We start from the raw sequence: 14,112 nt of genomic DNA on the forward strand, positions 1-14,112 counted from the left end.
AAAATGAAAAATTAAGTTTGAGATTACACAATCCTCTTGTCAGTATTAGCTGTAAAAAGTGATAACAACTGATAGCATTTTCACAAGCTTCTGTTATCTAATTTTCAACACATTAACATCCTGCTTGCAGCTTATGCTTTCTTTTGAAACAGTTCAAACTGAGCAGGGCTCATATCCTTTTCAAACAGGCACCCATCCTATGGAAAGCAACCTTGAACAACAAAGTGGTTGATACAATTTCACAGAGAAAACAGAAGTACCATTGTCCAAAAAAGATTAGTACAGGAGATGAGTGAGTGCACACATTTTCACAAAATAGACAAGATCAAGGAACAAATATTTAATAGCTGAAAAATATGCACCAAATGAATAGCGGAAATATGCAGAAAATAGCAAATATATGTAGAAATGTCTTGCTTTCCCATTTATTCTTATTTATTTTTTATTTTATTTAGCAAAACAGTGCGAAGTAGGCTCTTCTGGTCCTTCGAGCCACACCACCCCAGCAACCCCAGACAAACCCAATTAACCCTAACCTAATCACGAGCAATTTACAATGATCAATTAACCTACTAGGGACGTTTTTGGACTGTGGGAGGAAACCAGAGAAAACCCATGCATTCCACAGGGAGAAAATACAAAGACTCCTTACAGAACTGTGCTGGAATTGAACAAACTCTGAAACACCCTGAGCTATAATAGCGTCACTCTAACCACTATACTATCATGGCGTTCAAAGGTAACCAATCAGATATCTGTGGGAGATGTCTGTGACAAACATTTACATTAGAACCAATGCATCTTCAAAAGTTATCATAAAGAGAAATTAAGATCTCCTGATCATAAATAGAGTAACCTTGCAAAGTTTCTCAAAGCCTCTTAAGTGCTATTACAATGACTTTACAAGGATGCGTACCTCTGGGAGCTGAACGTCCAAAGATACATGGTGTATCGGAAGGATAGCAAAGTAGGCAGGGGGGGTGGCGTGGCTTTATTGGTAAGAAATAATATCAAAGTATTAGAAACAGGTGACATAGGATCGGAAGGTGCAGAATTTTTATGGGTTGAGCTAAGAAATTGCAGGGGTAAAAGGACCCCGATGGCAGTTATATACAGGCCTCCAAGCAGCTGCAGTGATGTGGACTACAAATTACAACAGGAAATAGAAAAGGCTTGTCAGAAGGGAAGTGTTATGATATTTGTGGGGGATTTTAACATGCGAGTGGATTGGGAAAATCAGGTCGGCACTGGATCTCAAGAGAGAATTTGTAGAATGTCTGTGAGATGGCTTTTTAGAACAGCTTGTTGTTGAGCCCACTAAGGGATCGGCTGTACTGGATTGGGTATTGTGTAATGAACCAGAGGTGATTAGAGAGATTGAGGTGAAGGAACCCTTAGGAGACAGTGATCATAACATGATTGACTTCACTGTGAAATCTGGAAAAGGGAAGCCGAAATCCGACGTGTCGGTATTTCAGTGGAGTAAAGGAAATTACAGTGGCATGAGAGAAGAACTGGCTAAAGTTGACTGGAAAGGGACACTAGCGGGAAGGACGGCAAAGCAGCAGAGGCTGGAGTTTATGCAAGAAATGAGGAAGGTGCAAGACAGATGTATTCCAAAAACGAAGGAATTTTCAAATGGAAAAAGGATGCAACCGTGGCTGACAAGAGAAGTCAAAGCCAAAGTTAAAGCAAAGAAGAGGGCATAGAAGGAAGCAAAAATTAGTGGGAAGACAGAGGATTGGGAAGTTTTGAAAAGCTTACAAAAGAAAACTAAGAAGGTCATTAAGAGGGAAAAGATGAACTATGAAAGGAAGCTAGCAAATAATATCGAAGAGGATACTAAAAGCTCTTTCAAGTATATAAAGAATAAAAGACAGGTGAGAATAGATATAGGACTGATGGAAAATGATGCTGGAGAAATTGTAATGGGAGATAAGGAGATGGCGGAGGAACTGAACGAGTATTTTGCATCAGTCTTCACTGAGGCAGACATCAGCAGTATACCGGACACTCAAGGGTGCAGTGAAGAGAAGTGTGCGCAGTCACAATTATGACAGAGAAAGTACTCAGGAAGCTGAATAGTCTAAGGATAGATAAAATCTCACGAACCAGATGGAATGCACCCTCGTGTTCTGAAGGAAGTAGCTGTGGAGATTGCGGAGGCATTAGCAATGATCTTTCAAAAGTCAATAGATTCTGGCATGGTTCCGGAGGACTGGAAGATTGCAAATGTCACTCTGCTATTTAAGAAGGGGGCAAGGAAGCAAAAAGGAAATTATAGACTTGTTAGTTTGACATCAGTGGTTGGGAAGTTGTTGGAGTTAATTGTCAAGGATGAGGTTATGGAGTACCTGGAGGCATATAAGATAGGCTGAACTCAGCATGGTTTCCTTAAAGGAAAATCCTGCCTGACAAACCTACTACAATTTTTTGAGGAAATTACAAGTAGGCTAGACAAGGGAGATGCAGTGGATGTTGTATATTTGGATTTTCAGAAGCCCTTTGACAAGGTGCCACACATGAGGCTGCTAAACAAGATAAGAGCCCATGGAATTACGGGAAAGTTACATATGTGGATAGAGTGTTGGCTGATTGGCAGGAAACAGGGAGTGGGAATAAAAGGATCCCATTCTGGTTGGCTGCCGGTTACCAGTGGTGTTCTACAGGGGTCCGTGTTGGGGCCGCTTCTTTTTATATTGTACATCAACGATTTGGATTATGGAATAGATGGCCTTGTAGCTAAGTTTGCTGGTGATACAAAGATAGGTGGAGGGGCCGGTAGTGCTGAGGAAACAGAGAGTCTGCAGAGAGATTGGATAGATTGGAATAATGGGCAAAGAAGTGGTAAATGAAATATAATGTTGGAAAGTGTATGGTTATGCACTTTGGCAGCAGAAATAAATGGGTAGACTATTATTTAAATGGGGAGAGAATTCAAAGTTCTGAGATGCAATGGGACTTGGGAGTCCTCGTGCAGGATAGCCTTAAGGTTAACCTCCAGGTTGAGTCGGTTGTGAAGAAGGCAAATGCAATGTTGGCATTCATTTCTAGAGGAATACAGTATAAGAGCAGGGATGTGATGTTGAGGCTCTATAAGGCACTGGTAAGAAACATAGAAACATAGAAAATAGGTACAGGAGTAGGCCATTCGGCCCTTCGAGCCTGCACCGCCATTTATTATGATCATGGCTGATTATCCAACTCAGAACCCCACCCCAGCCTTCACTCCATACCCCCTGACCCCCGTAGCCACAAGGGCCATATCTAACTCCCTCTTAAATACAGCCAATGAACTGGCCTCAACTTTTTCCTGTGGCAGAGAATTCCACAGATTCACCACTCTCTGTGTGAAGAAGTTTTTCCTAATCTCGGTCCTAAAAGGCTTCCCCTCTATCCTCAAACTGTGGCCCCTCGTTCTGGACTACCCCAACATCGGGAACAATCTTCCTGCATCTAGCCTGTCCAATCCCTTTAGGATCTTATACGTTTCAATCAGATCCCCCCTCAATCTTCTAAATTCCAACGAGTACAAGCCCAGTTCATCCAGTCTTTCTAAAACCTCACTTGAAGTACTGTGGGCAGCTTGGGGCTCCTTATTTAAGAAAGGATGTGCTGACATTGGAGAGGGTACAGAGAAGATTCACTAGAATGATTCTGGGAATGAGAGGGTTAACATGAGGAACGTTTGTCTGCTCTTGGACTGTATTCCTTGGAGTTTAGAAGAATGAGGGAGGATCTCATAGAAACATTTTGAGTGTTGAAAGGCATGGACAGAGTGGATATGGCAAAGTTGTTTCCCATGATGGGAGAGTCTAGTACGAGAGAGCATGACTTAAGGATTGAAGGGCACCCATTCAGTACAGAGATGCAAAGAAATTTTTTTAGCCAGAGGGTGGTGAATCTGTGGAATTTGTTGCCACGGGCAGCAGTGGAAGCCAAGTCATTGGGTGTATTTAAGACAGAGATTGATAGGTATCTGAGTAGCCAGGGCATCAAAGGTTATGGTGAGAAGGCAGGGGAGTGGGACTAAATGGGAGAATGGATCAGCTCATGATAAAATGGTGGAGCAGACTCGATGGGCCGAAGACGCCGACTTCTGCTCCTTTGTCTTATGGTCTACACAAAATAATCTGCAGACGCTGGGGTCAAAGCAACACTCACAACATGCTGGAGGAACTCAGCAGGTCGGGCAGCATCCATGGAAAAGATCGGTCGACGTTTTGGGCCGGAACCCTTCGTCAGGACTGTAGGGGGAAGGGGCAGAGGCCCTTGAAGGGAAATGGACAATCACTGCTGTGGGCTAAAACCCTTCAAGGCTGTAAAGGAACATAGCCGAAGTCTGAATAAATTGATTGGATGGGGGAAGGAGCACTAGTTAGCAGAAAACAGGTGAATCCAGATGAAAGGGAGAAAATATGAAGGTGGGGGAGGGGAAAAAGGGAATGACATGAGAGCTGGGAGGTGATAAGTGGAAAAGGCAAAAGGGTTAAAACCAAAGGAATCTTATAGGGGAGGACAGTAAACCATGGAATAAAGGAGATGGGAAATCAGGAGGAAGAAATGCAGGTGCCAGCCAGCAATTTGTGGCATCAGGAGGGGAAGGAAAGGGGCAAAGGGGCCAAAGTAATAAGGGAATATGAGATGTTGCTCCTCCAATCAGCATCTGGCCTCTATGTGGCAGTAGGGAAAAGTCATAGACTTATCGGTGTGGGAATGGGAAGTGGAATTAAAATAGCTGTCAAATAGCAGATCCTGGCTGTTATGATGGACAAACGGAGGTGCTCAATGAAGCGATCCACCAATCTGCATTGGACCTAACTAGTATAGGAAGCCAATCTGGGAGCAATAGACACAATAAACCACCCCAATGGATTCACAAGTGACAGGTTGCCTTCCCTAGAAAGACGGTTTAAGGACCTGAACAGTGGTGAGGGAGGACACGTAGCACTGTTGCAAACATAAGTGGCTAGAGGGGATCAGTAAGGAGTGGAGGGGAGGATGTGGTCACTGCTGGGATTCTACTGGAGATGATGGAAATTGCAGAGAACAGGAGGTTGGATGCAGAGACTTGAGGATGGTAGGTGAGAACAAAAGGAACCCTATGCCTATTGCGTCAGGGTGGTGGGTTGGAGTGAGGATGTATGTGGGGAGAAATGGAGATAATAATAGTGAAGAGTGTTTTAGTAACAGTGGATGGGAAACTTCATTTTCTGAAAAAGAGGACATCTCAAGTGCCCTGGAATGGAAAGTCTCATCATGAAAACCGATGGATTGGAGGCAGAGGGACTGAAAAAAGGAAATAGCATACTTGCAAGTGACATGCTGGGAAGAAATGTAGTAAAGGTAAATGTAGGAGTCAGTAGGCTTGTAAAAGAGGTCAGTGGATAATGTCAGTCATCCAAAAAGAAAATATGAAGCACCATTCACATTATTATAGAAAAATTTTAATAACTGTTTTAAGCCTCCAGTGTCCTTTCTGGAAGTCAAAGGCTGGTCAATTGGTGCATCAGTTCTTTATAATATATATATATATATATATATATATTCAATTGCCATTTACTGATTTAAACCTATGTTTCATGCCTTTCTGTTTTTTTTAAAACCTCAGAAAGAATCCTTCAGATTTAAATTTTGCATCCTGTTTAAAGCCGTATGTGCATGTTTTAATTGGCTAACTAGAAATATGGAGCATGATACAGTACTTTGAAAAAAGCTACACTAGAAAATAAGGCATGTAAAAATCTATGTCATTCCAAAAAAATTATGAAATATGAACCTGCAACTCCAATAGGAATTCCTTCTATCGAGGAATTGTTTTCTAAGTCACAAAGAAATATGATGCTATAAAATAGAACAATATCATTACAGATGATCAACAAAAGTTAATAAACTTTTGATGAAATTCTAATCAACAAGCTAAAAATCTAAAATCATTGTAATAGATTAGTACTGAAAAGAATACAAATAGAAAATGCAATGAAATCAAACCATAATAATTTGAACATAATTCTGAATTGTGGTGTCTGTCTTTGTTCAAAAATAATGTTTCAAAGATAATTATTTGGAATTTACTTGACAGCATCTAAAATAAACAGCAATATATTCTGGTCTAAATCTACCACGTGCCAGACATGTTTACACAAAAACATATAAAAATATGTAGGAGTATATTAGGAATATTATTAAACACTCATGGGTTTCAGATTATAGTAAAAATTAGAGCAATATAAATTCCATCCAAACCTATAACTAGCAACATATTTACCTACATTTATTAAATTTAATGATATTCATCTACTTATGATAATGTTATTTTCAGCATCAGTACTGGCATAAATGAGGCAGAGTCTGCCTCGATTGCAACTCATTCAGATAGCACCATACAAACAGGAAAAGGTCACTCAGCTCCTTTTTACCTTTAACGTGATTATAGCAGATTTGTAACTTGCTCTGTTTATTAGTCTTTGTTCTAAATTAGCTGATAACCTATATGACAAAGAAGCATGTAACTCTACACCAACTTGCAATGACTTCTGTACTTTTAACACCCAAGTTTCACATTTCTCTCAAATTCGCTATTTAAGAAAATATTCTGATTGTTTTCCCCCAAAGTAAATGTGCAAAACTATGCACTGGAGTCAAGTCTACCACTGTTTTACCCAACAAGTATGGTTCTTTCTAAATGCATTCTCCTCCCACATAACTTATGCACCTCGTATCACAATAGCACAACCAAAGCATCAGATCACAGGCTTGCAACTCTGTCATATGTTGTCATAGATGATAGTGAATAAATACATAAAAGGAAGATGAAGTAGCTCCAAAAATCTCCCAAATAATCCAAGTTCAGCCAGAATTGCCAAGTGGATGATACAACAGAGCTTCCCCCTGAGATGTGTACCATTATGGAAGATAGTCTTCAGCCAATTTGATCGCCCCTTCACAACAAATCAATAAACAACCAAAATCACTGAACAACGTGACCACTAGAACACTACGGGACTAGATCATAGTTGGATTAGTATCTTGGACCTAACGTAATTTATTTGCATGTATATAATTTTCCTCTCTTAATAAAGTTCACGTCTTGGGCTCCTTTTTCATTTAAATGCAAAGACCTGTTTGCAATTAAAAACTCTAGCTGAGTTTCAGCAATATAATGCCATGTAGTTTATGTCATCCCTGTTTTCTTACTCCTCGAAAATTCAGCATTAAAAGCAACAGAAGAAAAGATTAACCAGGTTGGCTTAAGAAGCTTACAAGAAGGTTGACTAGTAAATGAGATGTTAAACCCTAAAAGGCTAACAATAAAATTAAATAGACTGAATCAACCACACAGAGGGATGTTAATAATTAAACACATTGCTTATTAACAGTTGGATTTTTAAAATTTCAATGCAGCTATATAATTATAAAATGCAAACACAAATTAACCATAATTCAAATACTTTTTCCCCATTTGTAGTTTGTGGCTTCAGAAGTAAGGTTTATTATTGTTCATACCCAATTGTTCTTAGCTTGCTTGATTAAAAGGTAGTTACGACTCAACTGGATTGCTGTGGCTCACATGTAGATTAATTTGAGCAAGGATAGGACATCTTCTTCGCTGAAGGCATATAAATTAAATAGATAGGCTTTACAACAATCTTAATAGTTCATAGCAACCAATAAAAATTCAAGTTTTTTTATTTTTTTTATTCAATTTTTATTTGATTCATTGAATTTAAATTCCTTAGCAGCCTTGATGTTGTTGGAAGTCATTCCGCTAGGTCAAAATCCAGACCTCTAGATTACTGCTCACATAAAACAACTACAATCATGTTTCATACAAATTGGGGAGAAAAAACACACTCAGATCTCAATGAGTGAAAATACAGTAAAGCACATTATTTTATCCATTACAGGCAAAAATATTTAATGACTTGTCCTTTGGTATCACGAATTTCTCCAAATTGTTTTTAAGTACTAGACTATAATAGGAAAAGGAAAATCTAGACACATTATTACCGTTATGCCTAATAAGTAATTTAAAAAGTGTCTAAATCAGCCTTGTAAAGATAATTGTATTGGAATTATCCACCACAAATACTAAATGTGAGAGGGAGAGAGACACTGGGAAATCAAGATAGATTGATGGGGACAGACAACAAACTGCTGAATTTGCAGAACTATTGTAAAATAGAAATTGGATAAAGAAAAGTAAGGACAGGAAGTGATTCACACAGCAATTAAGTTTTCTCTATATTGTTTTCCTAAAGATCAACATTAATTCAAGAAAAAATGTACTAAAATTAATTGCCCATTTATCTACTCAGTAGAAACAGGATTTTATTTATTCTACAGTTCATGCTGCTGCCCTGTGCAACTCGTGTTTTTACTGGTTCCTTGTCGTTTTTGCTTATTTTCCACCACTCCTCCCCCCCAGTCATCTGCTTGCAATACTATTCATCTGTCCACTATACTGGCCTCTCCTCTTTAATCATTACTATGAAATTTCTATGGAGTCAAAGACCTCAAATGAAGAGATGGGGGAATTCCCAGTGCACTTGGAATGTGAAGCAAACCGAATCTCACTTGGCATGATGGACATCTAGAAAGCTCCAAATTTCAGTGTTTAAGTCCTTTATAAAGAAAGTATTACCAATGTTCACAGGACAAGTAGATTATTTTTTTAAAAAGCAAAATTAATTCACAGGCTAGGCTAAGATTCAATCTAATAGCCCAAAACCAAAAGACTGGAGGCAGAAATCAGCAGCAAAATTATCCACAATCACAATCTTTAAACTTGCTCGTTACATGCCACGTGCCATGACCATGATTGTACTTGGTAAATTTTTCTACCGAAGTGGTTTGCCATTGCCTTATTCTAAGCAGTGTCTTTACAAGACTAGTGACCCCAGCCATATCAATACTCATCAGAAATTGTCTGCCTGGTGTCTGTGGTCACATAACCAGGACTTGTGATATGCACCTACTGCTCATATGACCATCCACCACCTGCTCCCATGGTTTTACATGATCCTGATCGGGGGTCTAAGCAGGTGCGATGCCTTACCCAAGGGTGACTTGCAGGCTAGCGGAGGGAAGAAGCTCCTTACATCTCCTTTGGTAGAGACACACCACCATCCCCACCATCCTAAACTTGTAGGTCAACAGCCATTACATTTTGACATCAAGCAATGTAAGCAAAAATAAAAGGGAAAAGAGAAGATCAGACTTTAGAATCAGTATGTTTTGAGATGTATTAAACATTGAAAATGAAGCACAAATACTTCCAAAATAAATAGCAAAAATGGTTTGTAAATCAAAGAGATGGCTAGGTAACAAAAAATTAATTTCAAAATGTAATTTTACACTTTAAGTATGTGAATGGGGCAAAGATATTCCATAGAATATACAACAGCACGGCACAGGAATAGCCCTTCAGGCCACAACTTAAGAAAGGAATTCCAGACTGCTGGAAAACACAACTGCCAAGGTCATCAAATGAAAGGAAATTCAAAGTAATCCAGCATCTGCAGATTTTCTGGTGTTTGGTATTCAGTGAAGAATATCAGCATTTCCTGGCTGAGTTACCACAAGAGGGAGCTGTCCAAAATAAAGTCTCCACTTAACTAAATCCGGGAGTCAAAAATAAAATGCACCTTCCAAAATTTAGAGACACTACACACATTTTAGATTTCAATGCAAAACTACTTCTACTTTGCTTTCCCCGCATAGTTTGATAGTTCCAAGTAATCCAAGACAGAGTTTAAAAAGAAGTTGTTTACTTACTCAGAATAAGTGGGTAGATTCAGTTGAAACAGGATTTTGTTAATTCTCCAGTTCCATCTGTGGGGTCCTTTGTTTCCCATCAAATTTCTCGAGATCTTCTCCTATTCTGCTGATAGTACTTTGAAGGAAGTTTGGTGGAATTCCCACGCATGTGCATTTAATTGGTTATACTTAATCTATGCTGAATATACAGTGACATAAGGAAACTACCAGGCAATTAATCTCCTTGGGAAAGCCTAGCAAATTAGAAGTATTAAAATGTGTAACAGACTGTTACTATCTAACATCAAAAGTTTGTAGAATAATTGGTTAAAATATTTTTGAAATACATAAAAGCAAGACACCATCTTCTGAGTTAAAGATTTTCTTTAACTCCTTTACTTAACTGGATAGAAAAAAGTTAATGTTCCAAATGTATATTTTCTTAAGAAACACACCCCTCAAATTCAAAATTTCTGAATGCTGTTAACACCATAAGCACAACAACAAAGTTGTCGATCTTCTAAAAGTTATTTTGACATGGAAGTCCAATCAAATGATCTAATCCATTTTGCAGAAAATGTTTGCACAAAGCTCAAGTAATCCACTTTAAGAAATTCCTGTATACTTATCGGGAGTATTATGGAACTTCCAAAACCCAGAAGAGCTACCCTTAATGTATTGCTTTGTTGCCAGGGATTAAATGTTATCACATTTATTTAACGTTTTCACTAAAACTGAATAGCTAAAAATTATGATTCAGATCAGAGACCTTTAATTAGATTAAGTTATCAAAACACAGATGTAAATAGAATAAATAAGGTGCAATTAATGAAGCAAGGACTTGCTTCATTGCAAATTTTGCAATGAAAAATTCATTGTAACTTTAGATGATTACAGAAAACAGATCCATCTTAAAAAGGCAAAAAAGAGCAACAGGAGATAGATACAAGTACAGATACCAGTTTTAGCATGCATCCTGTTAACATCTCTGTTTCAGTTCTCCTGCTGTTAAAGTGTTTGCTGCTAACTAACAAGAGACTGTGGTGCATGTGCACAATAAATACAGCTTTTAATACAGTTATAGCTTCTACAGCATCTGGATGACATTTGAGGATTCTTTTCCAATCACTAGAAAGGACTGCTTCCCATGACAGTAATTTCAGCCTTGGGCAAACAAACTGCTCTCCTGCACGCTTGGTGTGGTCACGAATCAGTGAACCAATGATAAGCAAAGCTAATGTTACAATGCGGAAAACAGTACACAGCATTTTACAGAATTTAATTAGCACATGTTCAATCACACATGATGCAGCCAGCTTACTTTCAAAAGTGAAAGGTTGTGCCTCACACATCTACTGGTAGTTGTAGAGAAGATTTTCAAATTTGTGGACAAGTGTTATCCAGCACCTGATGAGGCCCTACATCCAAGGTATTCATGTGATGCAAAGAATGACACATGCAAATGACAACAAATTCATTTGCTTAATTCAAAGCTAGTTTACCGGTAAAGAGAAAATAATACAAAACAAGGACATTGAATCTATCAGACTTATTCCAAAAGAGAATAACCAGTAGATTCTAGTAACCAGTAAATTAACTCCACTTATGTTTAAACTATTGATGGGAGGGTTCTTAAAGAAATAGTATCATATTTGGTAAAGACATCAGTCTACAGGTAGAAAATGGCGTGTTCAAATGAGAAATATTGTGTAATTGTTTAAGATAGAAACAGATTTTTAAGCAGTAAATGAAATAGATTATATAAAAGAAAAATATTTCAATCAAATACTTTAGCTGGAGATTACCAGAATGCGTAAAACCTAATATAATATTAAGCATTTCTAACCAGGTCATAATGAAAGCTAATTAGTAGTGAAATCTCACATAAATGTACACTTGTAATACCAAACAGAATCTGTAATTCAGTTTGACTGAGCAACTATAACAACTGCCCTCAACTTTATAAGTGGCGTAATCCAGACAAAGTACATGAAAGCTGAAGCACTGCAATTGTATACCTTACATTAATAGAGCACGCCAGGTAGCTTATGAACTTCAAGCTTAAACAAGGCAGAAGATCAATACTAGCTCACACATCACAAAGTAAACAGAGAGCAAACTGAGATGAGGAATAAAGTCTTCAAATTTCAGACATGATCATAAGATCCTTCCTCTTTTCCACATAATGATCAAAGATGATGTTTTGCCCAGTTCTGAGGTGAATGAAGAGGAAAAGTTGACAATAACAAACTCCTACAATGAAAGAATACTGATGCTCCCATCCAAAAGAGATTCTACAGATGCTGGAGTCGTTAAGCAACAGTCTTTACCTGAAACTTTAACTCCATTTTGCTTTCCACAGATCAGAACCAAAATCAGATATATTATAACTAACATATGTCATGAAATTTGTTGCTCTGTGGCAGCAGTATAGTGCAAGACATAAAAATACTAAAAGTTAAAATTTTTAAAAATCAAAATAAATAATACATAAATAGTGCAAATGAGGAATAGTGAGACATCTGGGTTCATGGACTGTTCAGAAGTCTGATGGCAGAAGGGAAAAAGCTGCTCCTAAAGCATTGTGTGTGCATCCTCAGGCACTTGTACCTCCTGCCTCATGATACTAATTGGAAGAAAGCATGTCCTAGGTGGCAGGGGTCCTTAATGATGGACGCCACTATCTTGAGCCATCACCTTTTGAAAATGTCGTTGATGCTGGTGAAGCTTGTGCCTGTGATGGAGCTAACTGAATCTATAACCCACAATCGCTTGTGATCCTATGCACTGGAGCCTTTTAACCAGGTGCTGAGGCAACCAATCAGAATGCTTTCCACAGTACATCGAGAGTAATTTTCTAGAGTCTTTGAAAACATAACAAATCTCCTCAAACTCCAAATGTAGTATAACTGTGGGTATACCTTCTTCATGATTGCATCAATGTGTTTGACGCAGGATAGGTCACCAGAGATGGTGACACCCAGGAACTTGAAAAGACTCACCCTTTCCACTGCTAACCCCTTAATGAGACCAGGTGTGTATTCTCCTGATTTTCCTTTCCTAAAGTTCACAATCAATTCCTGGTCTTGCTGACATTGAGTGCAAGAATGTTGCTGCACCATCACTCAACCAAAATAAATGGTGTCTGACCTGTTGAATATTTCTAGTATTTTCTGTTTTTGTTTTAGCTTGTTGATTTTTTTTCTTACTGGGTGAGAGATATCCGAAAGGACTGTGTACTGCTTCTGTTTATGTAGATCTTTCTTAATCTACAGCCAACAGGTGGTCTTGGGTTTCTCAAAATCATCCCAAATGTTCCTTGTCCATTTTGAGCATTCATGGGCCAGGGATTTCCAAGAACCAGTGGAGATGCATCAATTTCCTGACCACCACCACCAACCTACCTATCCACCAAACAGGCTTTGAGCACATTCTTGAATCTTCTGCAGCACAAGGTGTGAGGCGAACTAACAAAGCAGACTCCCCAAGGCAATAAATCTTGAGTAACAACCTTAATATTTTTAAGAAATTATTTTTCAAGTAAACATATATGCCTGAAAATTGGATTTCGAGCTAAATATGCACTGTGCATAATTCTAATTACCCAAATTCCCACAGAGTAGCAAAATTGGCTAAAATTATTATAAAAAGTTCATTAGGGAACAATCAATCTTTTGCTAAGCAGTTCTCTGTGGGAAAATCAGCTAACTTAGTGTAGCTAGAATAAGTATGTTGTACATAATCTGAAAAGGAAATTACATAATATGGCATCAAAATCGGAGTCACACATCCATTACCAGCATGGAGGAAACAGCAGAAGGCGAAAAGAGAGAATCAAAGTTTACTCAAAGAGATATATCAATCAAGAAGGACAGATAGAGGTTAGAAATAACATCTGATACACTATAAGAGTCCAAAATATCCATCAAGTCCACCACTTAAAGAGCCTAACTGGAGGTCACTGTACTTTCTCTTCCAATATGTTTCTCTATTCTGTCTCTGCACTACGAAGCAATAGCAGAATAGATTTCAAGCTGAACTACAGATGAACAGAAATTCTGCTGCCCTTCCATAATTCACTATAGCTCCTGCTCACCTGCATCATATCATGCCCCACCATTGACCTAGTACTCCTTATAATCATCACCATTCCACAGAGATCAAGCCCCAGAAAGGACAACAAAGTCAATACTATTTACCCCTTCATTAGATAGACTCCTGCAAGTGGACTACAACCTTGTCATAGGGCTTGGAGGCTTGCGTGCTTGAATCAGGGCCTTGTGCTTTGGCTCTTGGTAGGGTCCCCTATGCCAAACAGATCAAACGGAAAGGCCAAACTAAGAGTGGTCCACC

At 38.5% G+C, this 14,112-nt stretch overlaps 2 protein-coding genes across 14 annotated transcripts in view; one reads left to right on the forward strand and one right to left on the reverse strand.

Moving 5' to 3' along the window:
• The window catches only part of stk33 (serine/threonine kinase 33), a 226,891-nt gene that overhangs the window by 146,089 nt on the left and 66,690 nt on the right, over window positions 1-14,112 (reverse strand). For 2 of the 13 annotated variants that reach the window (XM_072272563.1, XM_072272562.1), the window contains exon 1: window positions 9,778-10,894. The exons of 5 other annotated variants lie outside the window; for them this stretch is intronic. The gene's annotated coding sequence lies outside the window, so the exon portion shown is untranslated. Of the gene's footprint in view, window positions 1-6,801; window positions 6,822-7,506; window positions 7,610-9,777; window positions 10,898-14,112 lie in introns of those variants that run through there. 6 more of the 13 variants (XM_072272552.1, XM_072272551.1, XM_072272556.1 and 3 more) reach the window with 6 other exon arrangements.
• rpl27a (ribosomal protein L27a) overlaps window positions 323-14,112 on the forward strand; it is a 462,905-nt gene continuing 449,115 nt past the window's right edge. Inside the window, exon 1 of the mRNA XM_072272567.1 lies at window positions 323-326. Within this exon, the coding sequence (XP_072128668.1) occupies window positions 325-326 (2 nt within the window). The 5' untranslated portion in view covers window positions 323-324. The remainder of the gene's footprint in view (window positions 327-14,112) is intronic.

The sequence above is a fragment of the Mobula birostris genome, chromosome 11 (genome assembly GCF_030028105.1).
Source record: "Mobula birostris isolate sMobBir1 chromosome 11, sMobBir1.hap1, whole genome shotgun sequence".
In the NCBI taxonomy this organism is placed as follows: domain Eukaryota; kingdom Metazoa; phylum Chordata; class Chondrichthyes; order Myliobatiformes; family Myliobatidae; genus Mobula; species Mobula birostris.